The sequence below is a fragment of the Leptonychotes weddellii genome, chromosome 9, assembly GCF_054177405.1.
Source record: "Leptonychotes weddellii isolate Sample4059 chromosome 9, ASM5417740v2, whole genome shotgun sequence".
NCBI classification, from domain to species: domain Eukaryota; kingdom Metazoa; phylum Chordata; class Mammalia; order Carnivora; family Phocidae; genus Leptonychotes; species Leptonychotes weddellii.
Genome location: NC_138377.1, coordinates 64219277 through 64232704, shown reverse-complemented (window position 1 = coordinate 64232704; position 13428 = coordinate 64219277). Strand labels below are relative to the sequence as shown.

At 52.4% G+C, this 13428-nt stretch overlaps 2 protein-coding genes and 1 long non-coding RNA gene across 4 annotated transcripts in view; 1 reads left to right on the top strand and 2 right to left on the bottom strand.

Annotated features, from left to right (window-relative positions):
• The first annotated feature begins 284 nt into the window (after window positions 1–284).
• On the top strand, window positions 285–8799 carry PCK2 (phosphoenolpyruvate carboxykinase 2, mitochondrial). 2 transcript variants are annotated; one of them, XM_006738642.3, is made up of 10 exons: window positions 285–529; window positions 2590–2835; window positions 3286–3470; window positions 3557–3760; window positions 4122–4309; window positions 4627–4789; window positions 5035–5253; window positions 7389–7526; window positions 7807–7902; window positions 8148–8799. In XM_006738642.3, exons 1-10 carry the CDS (start codon window positions 501–503, stop codon window positions 8600–8602), a joined length of 1923 nt encoding a protein of 640 aa, XP_006738705.1. In that variant the 5' UTR covers window positions 285–500; the 3' UTR covers window positions 8603–8799. The 2 variants fall into 2 exon arrangements, with proteins under 2 accessions (XP_006738705.1, XP_081686821.1); XM_081830695.1 differs by lacking the exon at window positions 285–529 and adding an exon at window positions 1865–1984.
• Window positions 8800–10630: 1831 nt separating this feature from the next.
• Window positions 10631–13428, bottom strand: part of LOC145723466 (uncharacterized) — a 5237-nt gene continuing 2439 nt past the window's right edge. Inside the window, exon 2 of the long non-coding RNA XR_014148548.1 lies at window positions 10631–12094. This is a non-coding gene — a long non-coding RNA (uncharacterized LOC145723466). The remainder of the gene's footprint in view (window positions 12095–13428) is intronic.
• The window catches only part of LOC102746286 (ubiquitin-ribosomal protein eS31 fusion protein), a 1787-nt gene continuing 607 nt past the window's right edge, over window positions 12249–13428 (bottom strand). Inside the window, exon 2 of the mRNA XM_006738643.3 lies at window positions 12249–12274. Within this exon, the coding sequence (XP_006738706.2) occupies window positions 12249–12274 (26 nt within the window). The remainder of the gene's footprint in view (window positions 12275–13428) is intronic.

Here is a 13428-nt window from a genome sequence, read left to right as displayed (position 1 = left end):
AGGGAAAAGGCAATGTGCAGTTTCTGGACTTCCAGCCTCCGTGGGCCCCCGCCCTGGCCTCGCCCCTCGTTCCTGGTTTGTTTGCCACCCCAGTGTCTCCCAGCCCCTATCTCTCGGGAGCAAGAGTCCTCAAAGTTACATCATGTGCAGGGGACGAGGCGGGGCGGGGGGCGGGGCCTCGCGGAGGCGGGGACCGAGGGGCCCGGCTGTCCAATGGGAGAGACGGGTTTAGGGACTAGGATGCGGGGCGTGGGGCGGGGCCTGGGCGGGCCTGGGGCCTGGAGCCCGGGGACCCGGGGAGCGGGCCGAATGGCAGGGCGGAGAGAGGGTCGTGCCGGCCCTGCTAGGTTCCGCCCCTGCGCCCTCCCGCCCGCCTCCTTTTTAAGCGCCTCCCGCCCAGCCTTCGCTCCCGCTCGCTGCGCTCCCTCCTTCCCCGCCTTCCTTATCTCCCCGGCTCCGCTCGGTTCTCGTGGCCACCCCGCAGCCCCCGCCCAGGTGCCATGGCCGCTGTGTACCGCCCCGGCCTGCGGTGAGTGAGCCCCAGCCCGGGGCCGACCCGCACCTTCCGCCGCGCTCGCCCCCTCGGGGCGGACAGGGGCGCTCTCCTGCCCGCCCGCCTCCGTCCGCTTTCCCGGCAGAGGAGGCGGCGGGCCGGGGGCGAGTGTTTCTCGATCCCAGGCCTCTTGGGCCGGGCGTCTCGCGGGAGATATGGGGCGGCCTCTGCTGCTCTGGGTCTCCGCTTCCGTCCCCTCTTCCCTCTCCCTGCTTTGCAGGTCTCTGACCGCGCCGTCTCGACCTGCCACTCTCAGAACTTCCTCCCCCTCCTCGCTCGCCCCCGCGGAGCCCTGTCTCCTCGTCTCTTCCTTTCCTTTACAGATGTAACCCCTGTGCCCCAGTTGCGATCAGAAGCGATAGGGCCCTGGGGTCAAGGGTGCATGAATCCCTGGGGGATTGAGCTCAGAGCTCCCCAAAGAAGGTAGAAGGTAAACCTCTATTACCCGGCCTCCCGCGACCTGGGCCCGGTGCAGCCCAGGGACCTGGGGCCAGGGGAAGGAGGGAAACAAGGTGGAGGAGGGGGACAAGTTGCCTTCAATTCTGATATGGCTGGCTTTGGCCCCTGTCCAGGACGGGAGCCCCTAAGCCCTGCTCCCTTTTCACAGCTTCCTGTCTGTCCTCTGTAGCCTCCCTTCTTCCCAGCATTTGTCCCAAAGTCTGAGCTGACCCCATATCTCTCCCACAGCTGGTTCCACTTTGCCAGCCCTTGTGGGTGGTCTCCGGAGCAGAGGAGAAGGAGAAGGTCCCACTTAGGGGACTGGAGGGGAGTGGCGGAGCATCACCAGAGACTTCCTGAACCAGGCCCCCTGAGGGGAGAAGCTCTCCCCAAGACTGGGTGCCTTTCAAATGAATGCTCAGGGACGACTCTCCAGGTTCCAGGAGTCCTCTTCCTCTGCCCCTGTGGCCACACTGGGTTTCCATCCTGCTTTCTCTGTTGGAAGCCAGCCCAGGTCCCACTCTAGCCAGGCTCTAGCTCCCACATCCATGGTCTGAGGGTCCTGCCTTCCCCAGGCTTACAGCCTCTGAGTTTGAGCTTTTTGCAGTCTGATGCACACCTCCCCCCCCCCGCCCCCGCCCTTCTGTTAACACCCAGAGCTCTCTAGGCATGTGACCTCTAGGGGGAGGGGCAGGAGCACGCAGTCCATTGTGTGGAGCAGTTTCTGGTGGGCGAGGCCCTGGCCTAGGAGGAGGGCAACTTCCCTCTCTTGGCCTTTGCTCTCTCTGGGTCACTCCACCCTGGGTCCAGGCCAATCAGAGTAGACCCTTTTTCTCCCTCTCCCAGGAGTGTGAAGGGACAGACAACAGGGACCCTGCCCTCCTGGGAATGGGCACAAATCCCAGCCAGTGACATTCCCCAACAGTCAGCCTTCGGCCCAACTCAAAGACACCTACCCAGTGGCAACATCTTATGCAACCCTTGTTGGCCCAGGTGGGCAGCCCTGGCTCTGATGCCTGGAACCCCAATATCCAGTTACCCACTCTCTGTGCAAGAGCCCTAATCTAGAAACCTGGGACTGTCCCATCTCAAGGCCTGGGTCCTTTGCAGAGGCTTTCACAGTCTTACAGCATACACACCTGAAGAAGAAAGTAAAAACAGCTGCTTTTTTAACTTCTAAAAACAATGCTTGAGAAGGGGAAGAACAGGGATGAGAGCTTCAAATACCAGACACATGAAGCTGTCACCTGGGCAACGGGGCACCCCATCATTTCCAGCAGCAACCAGACACAGTGAAACGTGGACACAGGCTTAGCCTGCAATAACCTCAGCATTCCTCCACATATACTCCCCACAGCCAGGCATGTGCCCGTAGGGTCACTGGCCAATACCTGTCCCTCACTGAGACTCGTGAAGGCCGCAAGATACATGTGGCCCGAACCCATCCCACACACCTATTCCGACCTGCCCTTCGAGGTGCCTGCGCCCAGACCCGCTCTAGCACGCTCCCCGGCAGCCCTCAAGCTTCTTGTCCCCTTGACTTGCCTGGCTTCCATGAGAACACCGCGCTCATTCCCTCTCTGTTTCTTGTCTTGCAGGCTTAGCTGGCCTGGGCTGAGCCCCTGGGGCTGGTCATCATGGCGCAGCATCCAGACCCTGCGAGTACTCAGTGGAGATCTGGGCCAGCTGCCTGCTGGGGTGCGAGACTTTGTGGAACGCAGTGCCCGCCTGTGCCGACCAGAGGGCGTCCATATCTGTGATGGCACCGAGGCTGAGAACACTGCCACGTTGACCCTCCTGGAAAAGCAGGGACTTATCCGAAAGCTCCCCAAGTACAACAACTGGTACGCCCTGGGCCCCATGACCCATGAGATGGGGGCAGCTACTTGGACTGGGCCACTTTGGATTTACCAAGACAAAATCAAATTTAATGAGACCATCCCAATGGAAGGAGCAAGCATGGGACCTTTGGGGGAAACAGAATCAGGAATTAGTGGGATTGGTCTGTATTTTTATGTTAAGGAGAGAAGCTAATATAAGTAAAAACCTTTGCCTTTTTTTTTTTTTTCCTCTCCCAAGTTCAGAGAGTTTTTGCCAAGGGCCTTTAGAAGGCTAGGCCAAGGGAACTACCCCCTTAGATGGGACAGAATCTGGAGGAAGCTACTGAGGTGCAAATGGATGGGAAGAAATCAGGCCCACAGAAGACCTAGAGTTAAAGTTGGACTTGAGAGATTGGGTTGGGGGATGAGGGAGATCGGCTGGCCACATCGTCCTGATAACTCCTTCTCCCCCAGCTGGCTGGCCCGCACAGACCCCAAGGATGTGGCACGAGTAGAGAGCAAGACGGTGATTGTAACTCCTTCTCAACGGGACACAGTGCCCCTCCCCGCTGGTGGGGCCCGAGGGCAACTAGGCAACTGGATGTCCCCAGCTGAGTTCCAGCAAGCTGTGGATGAGAGGTTTCCGGGCTGCATGCAGGGTAACCGGGGCAGGGACACAGAACCAGGGACACTGAAGGTATGAACAGGTTAGAACCCTTCATCCAGGTGGCATTTTCCTTCACAGGCCGAACCATGTATGTGCTTCCGTTCAGCATGGGTCCCGTGGGCTCCCCACTGTCCCGCATCGGAGTGCAGCTCACTGACTCAGCCTACGTGGTAGCAAGCATGCGTATCATGACCCGGTTGGGGACGCCCGTGCTCCAGGCCCTGGGAGATGGCAACTTTGTCAAGTGTCTGCACTCTGTGGGCCAGCCCCTGACTGGGCAAGGTGAGCGCTTGCCGTGCCTAGGGGGGAACACAGACCTGCTCGCACACGGAGGGAACCCCGAATTCCACCCATCCTCATTAGTGAAACACCTAAGTCCCAAAATCTAGGGCAGCAGTCTGGGTTGGGGGTGATGCCGTGTCGGCAGACCAGTTTGCACAAGATTGAGAAAAGTCATCTGTCCATATCCCAGAAGAGGGACACAGGAGCTGATGGATGGTATGAGGTGAGGTGCCTGAGCCACTCATTGGCACCGCCCCTGCTCCTAAGTGTCTCTCCCGCCAAGCCCGATCCCTCCAGCCCCTAACGCCCCAGTTCCTGATGCCCCTGCCAGCAGTCAGCCCTATGACCCCATTGTCCCCAGGGGAGCCGGTGAGCCAGTGGCCATGCAACCCAGAGAAAACCCTGATTGGCCACGTGCCTGACCAGCGGGAGATCGTCTCCTTCGGCAGCGGCTACGGTGGCAACTCCTTGCTGGGCAAGAAGTGCTTTGCCCTCCGCATCGCCTCTCGGCTGGCCCGGGACGAGGGCTGGCTGGCGGAGCACATGCTGGTGAGGGCCTGGTGAGGATCTGGGCAGCTGCGGGGAGCAGGGCGAGGGCGGGCCCTGGCCGGCAGCCTTAGCCTCACCTCCCCACTGCCAGGGGCCAGGCTGGTGGGCAGGGACTCCACCCCAGTGACCGAAGCCTTGGCCCCAGGCTGCTGATCATTGAGGGGGCTTTCACTTGCCGCCACAGGGCTGGCGAGGTGTTGGCACCTGTTTCATGAATAAACATTTGTCCTCCCTGTTAACTCCTAGCTGTCCTTTCTGTGCAGACCATAACTGACCTCTGGTGACTCCTCCTTGTTCCCTCTCTCCTCAACACACAGATCCTGGGTATCACCAACCCTGCGGGGAAGAAGCGCTACGTGGCAGCCGCCTTCCCCAGTGCCTGTGGCAAGACTAACCTGGCCATGATGCGACCAGCACTGCCGGGCTGGAAAGTGGAGTGTGTGGGGGATGACATCGCCTGGATGAAGTTTGACAGTGATGGTGAGAGGCCCTTGCATCATACTCTCGGTTCTGGCTCTTACCGGACTATAGGAGTCTCCCCTCCGCTGCTCCTGGCGGACCTGCCCCGTACCTCCTGGTAGTCCAGCCACCCCAGAGACAGAAAGTCTTTCCCCATCAGATCTGGGGACCAGCTCAGGGCAAGGAGGAGCAGAGCAGAACCTTCCGTGGCCGCACCTCTCACCTCTTCCGGGTTGGCCCTTCTTTTCTGTCACTTCTCCTAACAGGTCGACTCCGGGCCATCAACCCTGAGAATGGCTTCTTCGGGGTGGCCCCTGGCACCTCTGCCACCACCAATCCCAATGCCATGGCCACAATCCAGAGTAACACTCTTTTCACCAATGTGGCTGAGACCAGCGATGGTGGAGTGTACTGGGAGGGCATTGACCAGCCTCTTCCGCCTGGTGTCACCGTGACCTCCTGGCTGGGCAAACCCTGGAAACCTGGTATGTGGTGTGGGGGAGTTGTGACACAGCCCCTCCGGGCTCAGCACCTTGATGACGTAAAAGCCTTCTCCACAACCTGCAGCCATCCTCCAGGACCTCTGGGAGGCCCAGGAAGTTATGAATAGTCCCAGTTTCCAACCCCAAGCAAGATCTCAGGTCAAGTCCCATCTCCACCAAGTACTGGCTTTGGGACCTGACTAAGTTGCTTACCCTCCTGAGCTTCAGTGACCCCATCAGTTAAATAGAGGTGATTACCAACGTACCTATCTCGTAAGGCTGCTGGAGGGCTAAATAATGCATGCAAAGAGTTTAGCACAGTGCCAAATACATAGCAAATTCTCAATAAAAATAAGCTGGAATTTTTTTAAAAAAGGAAAGGCAAGGACTGTTTTGAAAATTTTTACACAAGGAATTGGGCTCAAAGCACAGTCCATAAAGTTTGACCCATTAGGAAGGAGGAAGCCTGCCCCTCCCCCTGCTACTTGGCTCCCACCATCCCCTGTAAAATAACCATTGTCTAAAGGTCAGTTTTGGGACGCCTGGGTGGCTCAGCCTGTTAAGCAGCTGACTCTTGATTTCTGCTCAGATCATGATCTCAGGGTTGTGAAATCAAGCCCCCTGTCGGCTCCGTGCTGGTGCTTGGCGTGGAGTCTGCTTGAGATTCTCTCTCTCTCTCTCTCCCTCTGGCCCCACTCTAAAATAATAAATCTTTAAAAAAGACCCTTCCCCGTCCCTCTAACACACACACCCCGATCCACCTTCCGGGGGAAATCAGACCAGCTCTTTAGCCTCTTCTTTTTTTTTTTTTTTTTTAAAGATTTTAAAGCCTTCTTCTCCCTCTCCCAATCCCCCTGCTTGTGTTCCCTCTCTCGCTGTGTCTCTCTCTTTAGCCTCTTTCTCAACCCTGTCATTGCCCCTGGCGCCTAGCAGTCCTGCTCCTCCCCCACCCCTGCACTCTGGACCTTCTGCAGTCAGAGAGCCCGGAGACCTAGGGATGGGAGCAAAGAAGGGCATGCTGGGGACGGCATGCTTATGGTCGCTGAAGCCTACATTCACGTTTTCCGGGCTGGCCGAGCATGCTCCCTCCTTATCGAATCACCCCTCACTGTCTCCACCACCGTCATTAAGCCCTCCATGGCCTCCCCACCCAGCTGAGAAACCCAAGAAACTTTCCTACTTCCCCACAGGCTCATTCCCCAACCCTTTCATCATCTCTAGCTTCACGGGTATAACTACGGCGTGTTGTGCCCAGCTGCAATTCTGGGAATAATACCCTGTTCAGGGACCTGAATTGGGGGCTGATGGAAGGGCACAAGGCTCGTACATGCAGGTGGAGGCAGGAGCTGGGGGTGGGGAAGGGGACACGGGGGTGAGGGGGGGACTGGCTCTAGAACTCCCTTTGCCGCCCCCCCTCCAGGTCCGACCAGCAACCTCCAGCAGAGAAGACACCATGTCGCTTCAGGGCCCCCATGGTGATACTTTATACATATGCCACTGATTTGGTCCCATTCCTTCTCCAGGGCACCTGACGGGGCCACATGACCTACGCTCCTCAGGTTATGCCTGCCCAGGTTATGTCTGACTTCCTCCAGCCCTATCACTCCGTCTGGGTCTGAGCAGACCCAGGGAAATCACCAAATCAATTCCTGTTTACATTCCTCAGAAGATCCCATCTTCCCCTATTTGCTGATGGAAAGTCAATTGTCTAAAATACTGATCTGACGGTCTCAGTTTTTGCTTTAGGTTTGAGTGTTTGCTTAAATAATAATCCCATAAATAAAGAAACCACTTCTGGGATAAATTTTCTGTTCTAACCTTATGCCAGTAGCTAAGGCCCTTCTCTTGAGCAGTGGTAATGCCAAGTGGCTATAGCTTGGCATAGACGGTAGGGTCTTGCTAAACCCCAATGCCTTGCCCACTCTTTCTCACATACCTCAGCTGGCAGCACCGTTTAGATAAATAACCTGATCTTTTGGGGGAGATGTCCTGGCTCCCTTCTCCCTGCTCCTTACCACACGAGGTTGCAGGGCGTTGATGACGCAAACAGAAATTGTGCAAGAGTGTGTGCAAAAGTATGTGTGTGTTGGGGGTGGACAAGTCCTTGGAAGTGATAGTAGTTGTATTGTCCCTGCCAGGAGACAAGGAGCCCTGTGCACATCCCAACTCTCGCTTTTGTGCCCCGGCTCGCCAGTGCCCCATCATGGACCCAGCCTGGGAGGCCCCTGAGGGTGTCCCCATTGATGCCATCATCTTTGGAGGCCGCAGACCCAAAGGTAAGCATCATGTGGGCTCCATGCCTCCTCAGTAAAGGGTCTGGCTCTGTCTCAGGGCCCACCCCCTCTTGTACTTAAAGGCTCAGCCTGGATTGCCACTGTAGCTATCTGTCTCTAGAGCTGTCCCCTGGAGAATGCAAAACTATGGGGAGGCATACGGTTTGAAAATGGGATAGCAGAGATCCTAGGAGAGCGAGACCAGGAGTCAAGATCACCAGAAGGGATGGAGTGAGGGTCCAAAGAAAAAAGCTGCCTGTGACCCTGTTCACCCGTGTTCTAGGAGTACCCCTGGTATATGAGGCCTTCAACTGGCGCCACGGGGTGTTTGTGGGCAGTGCCATGCGCTCTGAGTCCACTGCTGCGGCTGAACACAAAGGTGAGTGCCCTCCCTGGGCCCCTCTCCTGTGTGCCCACATCGCTGCTTCTCTCCCTTCCTGAGCCAGGCCTTCCTCCTGCCTGCCCTCCCCACGTGTCTCTTTTCCCAGTCCCTTCTCTTCACCCTAATCTGAGGAAGATTCCAGAGCCACCAAAGTTTCACCACTCCCTCCAGCCGGTGGCAGGGTGCCCTTCTCTTCTCCAGTAAGGAGGAAGAGGCCTTACGCATCCTACTCCCCTCCCCAGGGAAGATCATCATGCACGACCCATTTGCCATGAGGCCCTTTTTTGGCTACAACTTCGGGCGCTACCTAGAACACTGGCTGAGCATGGAGGAGCGCAAGGGGGCCCGGCTGCCCCGCATCTTCCATGTCAACTGGTTCCGGCGGGACGAGGCAGGCCGCTTCCTGTGGCCAGGCTTTGGAGAGAATGCTCGGGTGCTAGACTGGATCTGCCGGCGGCTAGAAGGAGAGGACAGTGCCCGAGAGACGCCCATCGGGCTGGTGCCGAAGGAAGGCGCCTTGGATCTCAGCGGCCTGGGAGCCATAGACACCACCCAGCTGTTCTCGCTCCCCAAGGACTTCTGGGAACAGGAGGTTCGTGATATTCGGAGCTACCTGACTGAGCAGGTCAATCAGGATCTACCCAAGGAGGTGTTGGCTGAACTGGAGGCCCTGGAGGGACGTGTGCGCAGAATGTGACCTGAGGCTCCAGGCTAGCAAGAGAGCACAGCAACCCCCATCCCATCCCAGCCCCCATCCAGGGATAGGAGAGCCACCAGGCTTGCAGAAAATATGAGCAATTTGATATAACCAATATCTGGGTGCCATGAGACCAAGCCACAGACCTTCTCCGACACTCGGTCCAATAATAAGAGGTGGTCATTTATTTTCCACAACTTTCGTGCTGTTTTCATTCCCACCTGTCTTCACGGGCTTCTAACACCAATTTCACAGTCTTCTTCTTGCAGCCCTCCAGGCAGCCAGCGCCCCAGTGCAGGCTGGCCTGGCACAGCCTGGTGGCAGCCAGGATCTCACTCACAGGCAGCTCTGCCACTGGGCCATAGAAGTAGGAATTTCTGGGAGAAGGTGCATCGACTCTGTGTCCCGAGGTCTTAAAAAGATGGAGGCTTGCGCGAGCTGCTTCCAGGCCTAAAATTCCCGATCTCCCACTTGGAGACACAGAAGCCTCTAGAACCCCATTCCCCAGTGAAGCAGTTCCATTGTCAGTTGTCAGACCTGTTCTTCCTCCTGGCTGACCTGAAATTGGGACTCTCAGAGCATTCGTGGAGGCTTATCCAATAATAAGACAGCTAACACTCATAGTGCCTTCTGTGTGCCGGCTGCTGTTCTGAGCAGGTTACAGAACAACGCTTCGAAGCAAGTGCCATATTACAGGTGAAGAAACAAAGGCACAAAGAGGTCAAGTCATTGCCCAAGCCCACAGAGCTAACAGTAGAGCCAAGGGTAAACAGTAACTGCATAGACATCTCTCTTAGCAGCATAGGCTTGTAGAACTATAATGACTTTAGATGGCCCCTATTCCGTGCTTCTCAAACTTTAAAGTGCATATGAGTACCCTGGGGATCTTGATAAAATGTTCGTTCAGCAAGTCCGGAGTGGCTGGAAGATTCTGTTTCTCTTACAAGCTCCTAATTGATGCTGATGCTGCTGGTCCGGGGACCATAGTTTAAGTGGCAAGGCCTTGGCCTAAATCCTCAGAAATCAGCTTTAGAGGGAAACCACAGAGAGTGATGATCCTCCATAAATCAGGGGCATCAGATGAGGGAAAGCTTTGCCTCTGATCTGAATCAGGCTGAGTGAATGTATAAACTGAGCTTGGTAAGATGGAAGTCTGTACCCAGAAAATGAGAATAAACTTCACCAAGATGGAATTACTGGGAATTGCCTGAAAACAAAACACTGGAGGAGGAAACACCAAGTGGTTCATAGAGAACAGCCAATAACCAGCTACAATGTGTAGGCAGAAAAGAATCTAAGGTCAGAGTGGATCAAGTGCTAAAACACAGTTAGCGATGGCGTCTATTATACTTAAAAATATATAGCCAAATCCTCAGCTTCATGAACAGCATGTGATAACTGAGAATAGGATCAGAGGCAGCATAGCACTGATGTTAGGCACACAGCGTCAGGCCCGGGGTGCCTCTGAGTGTCTTCATCTGTAAAATGGGGATGTGCCTGCACCTCAGTGTTGTTAGGGGGATTAAAATGGTCACTCAGAACTATGCCACTGACTGACTATATGTTAGCTGCTCTCACCTTTCCACTCTATTGATTAGAGGAGGCCCTAGAAGCCTATATCATATATTCCTGACTACAGATTAAGAAGAAAATGAACAATGTAAATAAAATTTAGGGCAGAAAAAAATAGGTTTGGAAAGAAGTCCCTCCAGGAAAAAGGCAGGGAACTGGGGTTCCAGGCCCCTTTGGTATCTAAATGCTCAGCGATGTGAAGGTATGAGCCTTAAAAATGATTTCGATGATTAGAGTAAAATTGGGCTGCATGCCCTGCAACTGCAGACACATGATAAAATATAGTTAACACATTTTAACCTTTTTATTTTATTTTTAAGTTATTTATTTAAGTAATTTCTATACCCAATGTGGGGCTTGAACTCAACCCTGAGATCAAGAGTTACATACTCTTCTGAGCCAGCCAGGCGACCCCAACCATTTTATTTTAAAATAAAACACAGGTACAGAAAACCATGAAAAACAAAGGTTTAGTTTAATAAACTCTTAACAGAAAGTGAACACCCTTTAAACCATCACCCAGAGAAAGAAACAGAACTTTGCAGACACCCAAAGTTCCCCCACCCCCTCGCTGGGTTCTTCATCTTTATCACAGCCCCTCCTTCCTGGCATAAATGGATACTATGGTGCCTGATAATCATGTCCTTTGATTTTATTTTTGTAGTTTTATCATCCAAATGTGGATCTTTGGCCATTATGGTTCAGCTTTGCCCATTTTTAAGAATTTCATTTGCTTTTGAAGTTTCTTTCAGTCTTCCTTTCTTTTCCCTCAATTTAACCATTGAAGCATCCAGACCTAGATGCTCAATGCCTAGATTCATTAATTTACTAGGGATTTCAAAACAGTCATATCCAAATTCTGTCATAATTGTTGGAATAGTTTTACAAAAAGACATCCCTTCAGGGGTGCCTGGGTGGCTCAGATGGTTAATTAAGCGTCTACCTTTGGCTCAGGTCATGATCTCCAGGTCCTGGGGCTCCCGGCTCAGTGGGGAGTCTGCTTCTCCCTCTGCCTCTCCCCCCTGCTCCTGCTCGTGCACTTCCTCTCTCAAATGAATAAATAAAATCTTAAAAAAAAAAAAAGATATCCCTTCATCTTCTATTTCATTACCCTCTGATACAGTTCATAGAAAAACAGCAAGATAATGGATTCTTTTCCTATATTTATCATCTTCACTATAATGATTTGGTTTCCTATCATCCTGCAAAAGGGTGAACAATTAGTTACTTACACACTCACACCCCATTATGAACTCATAGATTTAAACATACTTACTGTTTATTAAATTATCCTTTTAATGCTCAAATTGTCCCAACTTTGGCCTGACAACTTGGCCTCTGAGTCCTTTTGACATTACCCTGATAGTGTTTCCTGGCTTCTTGCTATCTGATAAGTTGTTCAGGTTCACCTTGTACATTTCCTGCCCCAGACCTGGAATCAGCCATTTCTTCAAACTCTGGTTGCTTTCCATGGGAAATGGTATTTTAAGATCTAAGTGGTAGGAGTGTACATTGCTATAAGATTGGTCCATTGTTTCTAGATCTTTTCAATGGATAGGGATAGTAAATCACCTCAAGAGTTCATACTGATAGCTCCTACTCAAATTCCTGGCTAAAGGGTTTTTAACTTCTTCTGTATCACATCTGTACCTCCTATCTGCCACAAAAAAAAAAAAAAAATCTGGTTCTCAAGGACACAGGCCATGAGAGTATTAGAAATCCCATAATTACTCAGTTGCTTTACAGTCAACAGATTTGAAGTCCCGGGTAAATTAGCATACTTCCCCCTTTCCTTCTACACAGCGGGCTACAAGAAGATAATATATAAACACGTGTCATCAGTCACTTCAGAAGACAGAAGTTTCCCTTGTGTAGCCCAGAGATGGATACGTGTCCCAGAAGCTTTGTGCAGTCGCCAGGCTGGAAGGTGGGGTGGGGGAGAGGGAGGACAGGGTTAGCCAGAAAAGGAAAAAGGTGCTCTCCTCTCCTCTCTAGCCTAGCCCGCCCTCTAGTGGAGATGCTAATGAGCAGGAAACAGCCAGAGGCGGGTGAGACAAAGTCAACTAGCTGACATTTACTTAGCAATCACTAGGACAGGTCCTAAAATGGGTGCAAAAGGTAGAAAAGCTCTTTGTGGCTTTAAGTGGCTTCCAGTGTAGCTGGGAAAAGCATAAGCTGCCCAAATGAAAAGCACTTTACAAAATGTCACCAAGCAACATGCCAAATTTCAAAATCATGACAGGGAAGGTCAATAGAGTTTCTCAAAATGACTTAATTATAATTATTTTAAAAGAAAAGCTATTTTCTTTCAAGGGAACACATAGTATATCCTAAGATATAAATGCTCATATACATTTAAAAAGTATTATAGGGGTGCCCGGGTGGCTCAGGTCATGCTTTGATCATACTATACCTTTGTCATTAGTTCATGCAAGGCCTTCCCCATTTTATTATTTGTTTAATGACATAATGAACCTGGATTTTTTAGACCTTTTTTAAAAATATTTTATTTATTTGATAGAGAGAGACACAGTGAGAGAGGGAACACAAGCAGGGAGAGTGGGAGAGGGAGAAGCAGGCTTCCTCCTGAGCAGGGAGCCCGATGCAGGGAGCCCGATGCAGGGAGCCCGATGCAGGGCTCGATCCCAGGGCTCAATCCCAGGGCCCCGGGATCATGACCTGAGCCGAAGGCAGACGCTTAACGACTAAGCCACCCAGCCGCCCCTTTTTAGACCTTTTTAATGGGGAACTGAAACCATATTATTTTTGCATCCATCACAACATGCCACCAGAAGAACTGACCATCTTTTTAAAAAACCTACCGGGGCGCCTGGTGCCTCAATCGTTGGGCGTCTGCCTTCGGCTCGGGTCGTGATCCCAGAGTCCTGGGATCGAGCCCTGCATCAGGCTTCCTGCTCGGCGGGAAGCCTGCTTCTCCCTCTCCCACTCCCCCTGCTTGTGCTCTCTCTCTCTCTCACTGTGTCTCTCTCTGTCAAATAAATAAATAAAATCTGAGAAAAAATAAAATAAAAATTAAAAACCGACCAATGAAACTTGCACAATTTCCCATGGCATAAAAATAGAAGACTGCATCATTCTAATGATATGTCTGTGTCTACCATATGGACCTTAATTTATATAACCAATATCCTCCAGTACTGTAGTATATTGGGCCTATTTGTTTCCAGTGTTTTACTATTATCACTAATTGCTATGCTGAACATAAATCTTTTTTTTTTTTTTTTTTGTTAGTT

Coding starts and splice junctions, on each gene's coding strand:
- PCK2 (XM_006738642.3), top strand. CDS start 501: ATGGCCGCTGTGTACCGCCCCGGCCTGCG. Junction 7,527..7,806: donor TGGAGGCCGCAGACCCAAAG/GTAAGCATCATG, acceptor CCCGTGTTCTAG/GAGTACCCCTGGTATATGAG. Junction 7,903..8,147: donor TGCTGCGGCTGAACACAAAG/GTGAGTGCCCTC, acceptor TCCCCTCCCCAG/GGAAGATCATCATGCACGAC.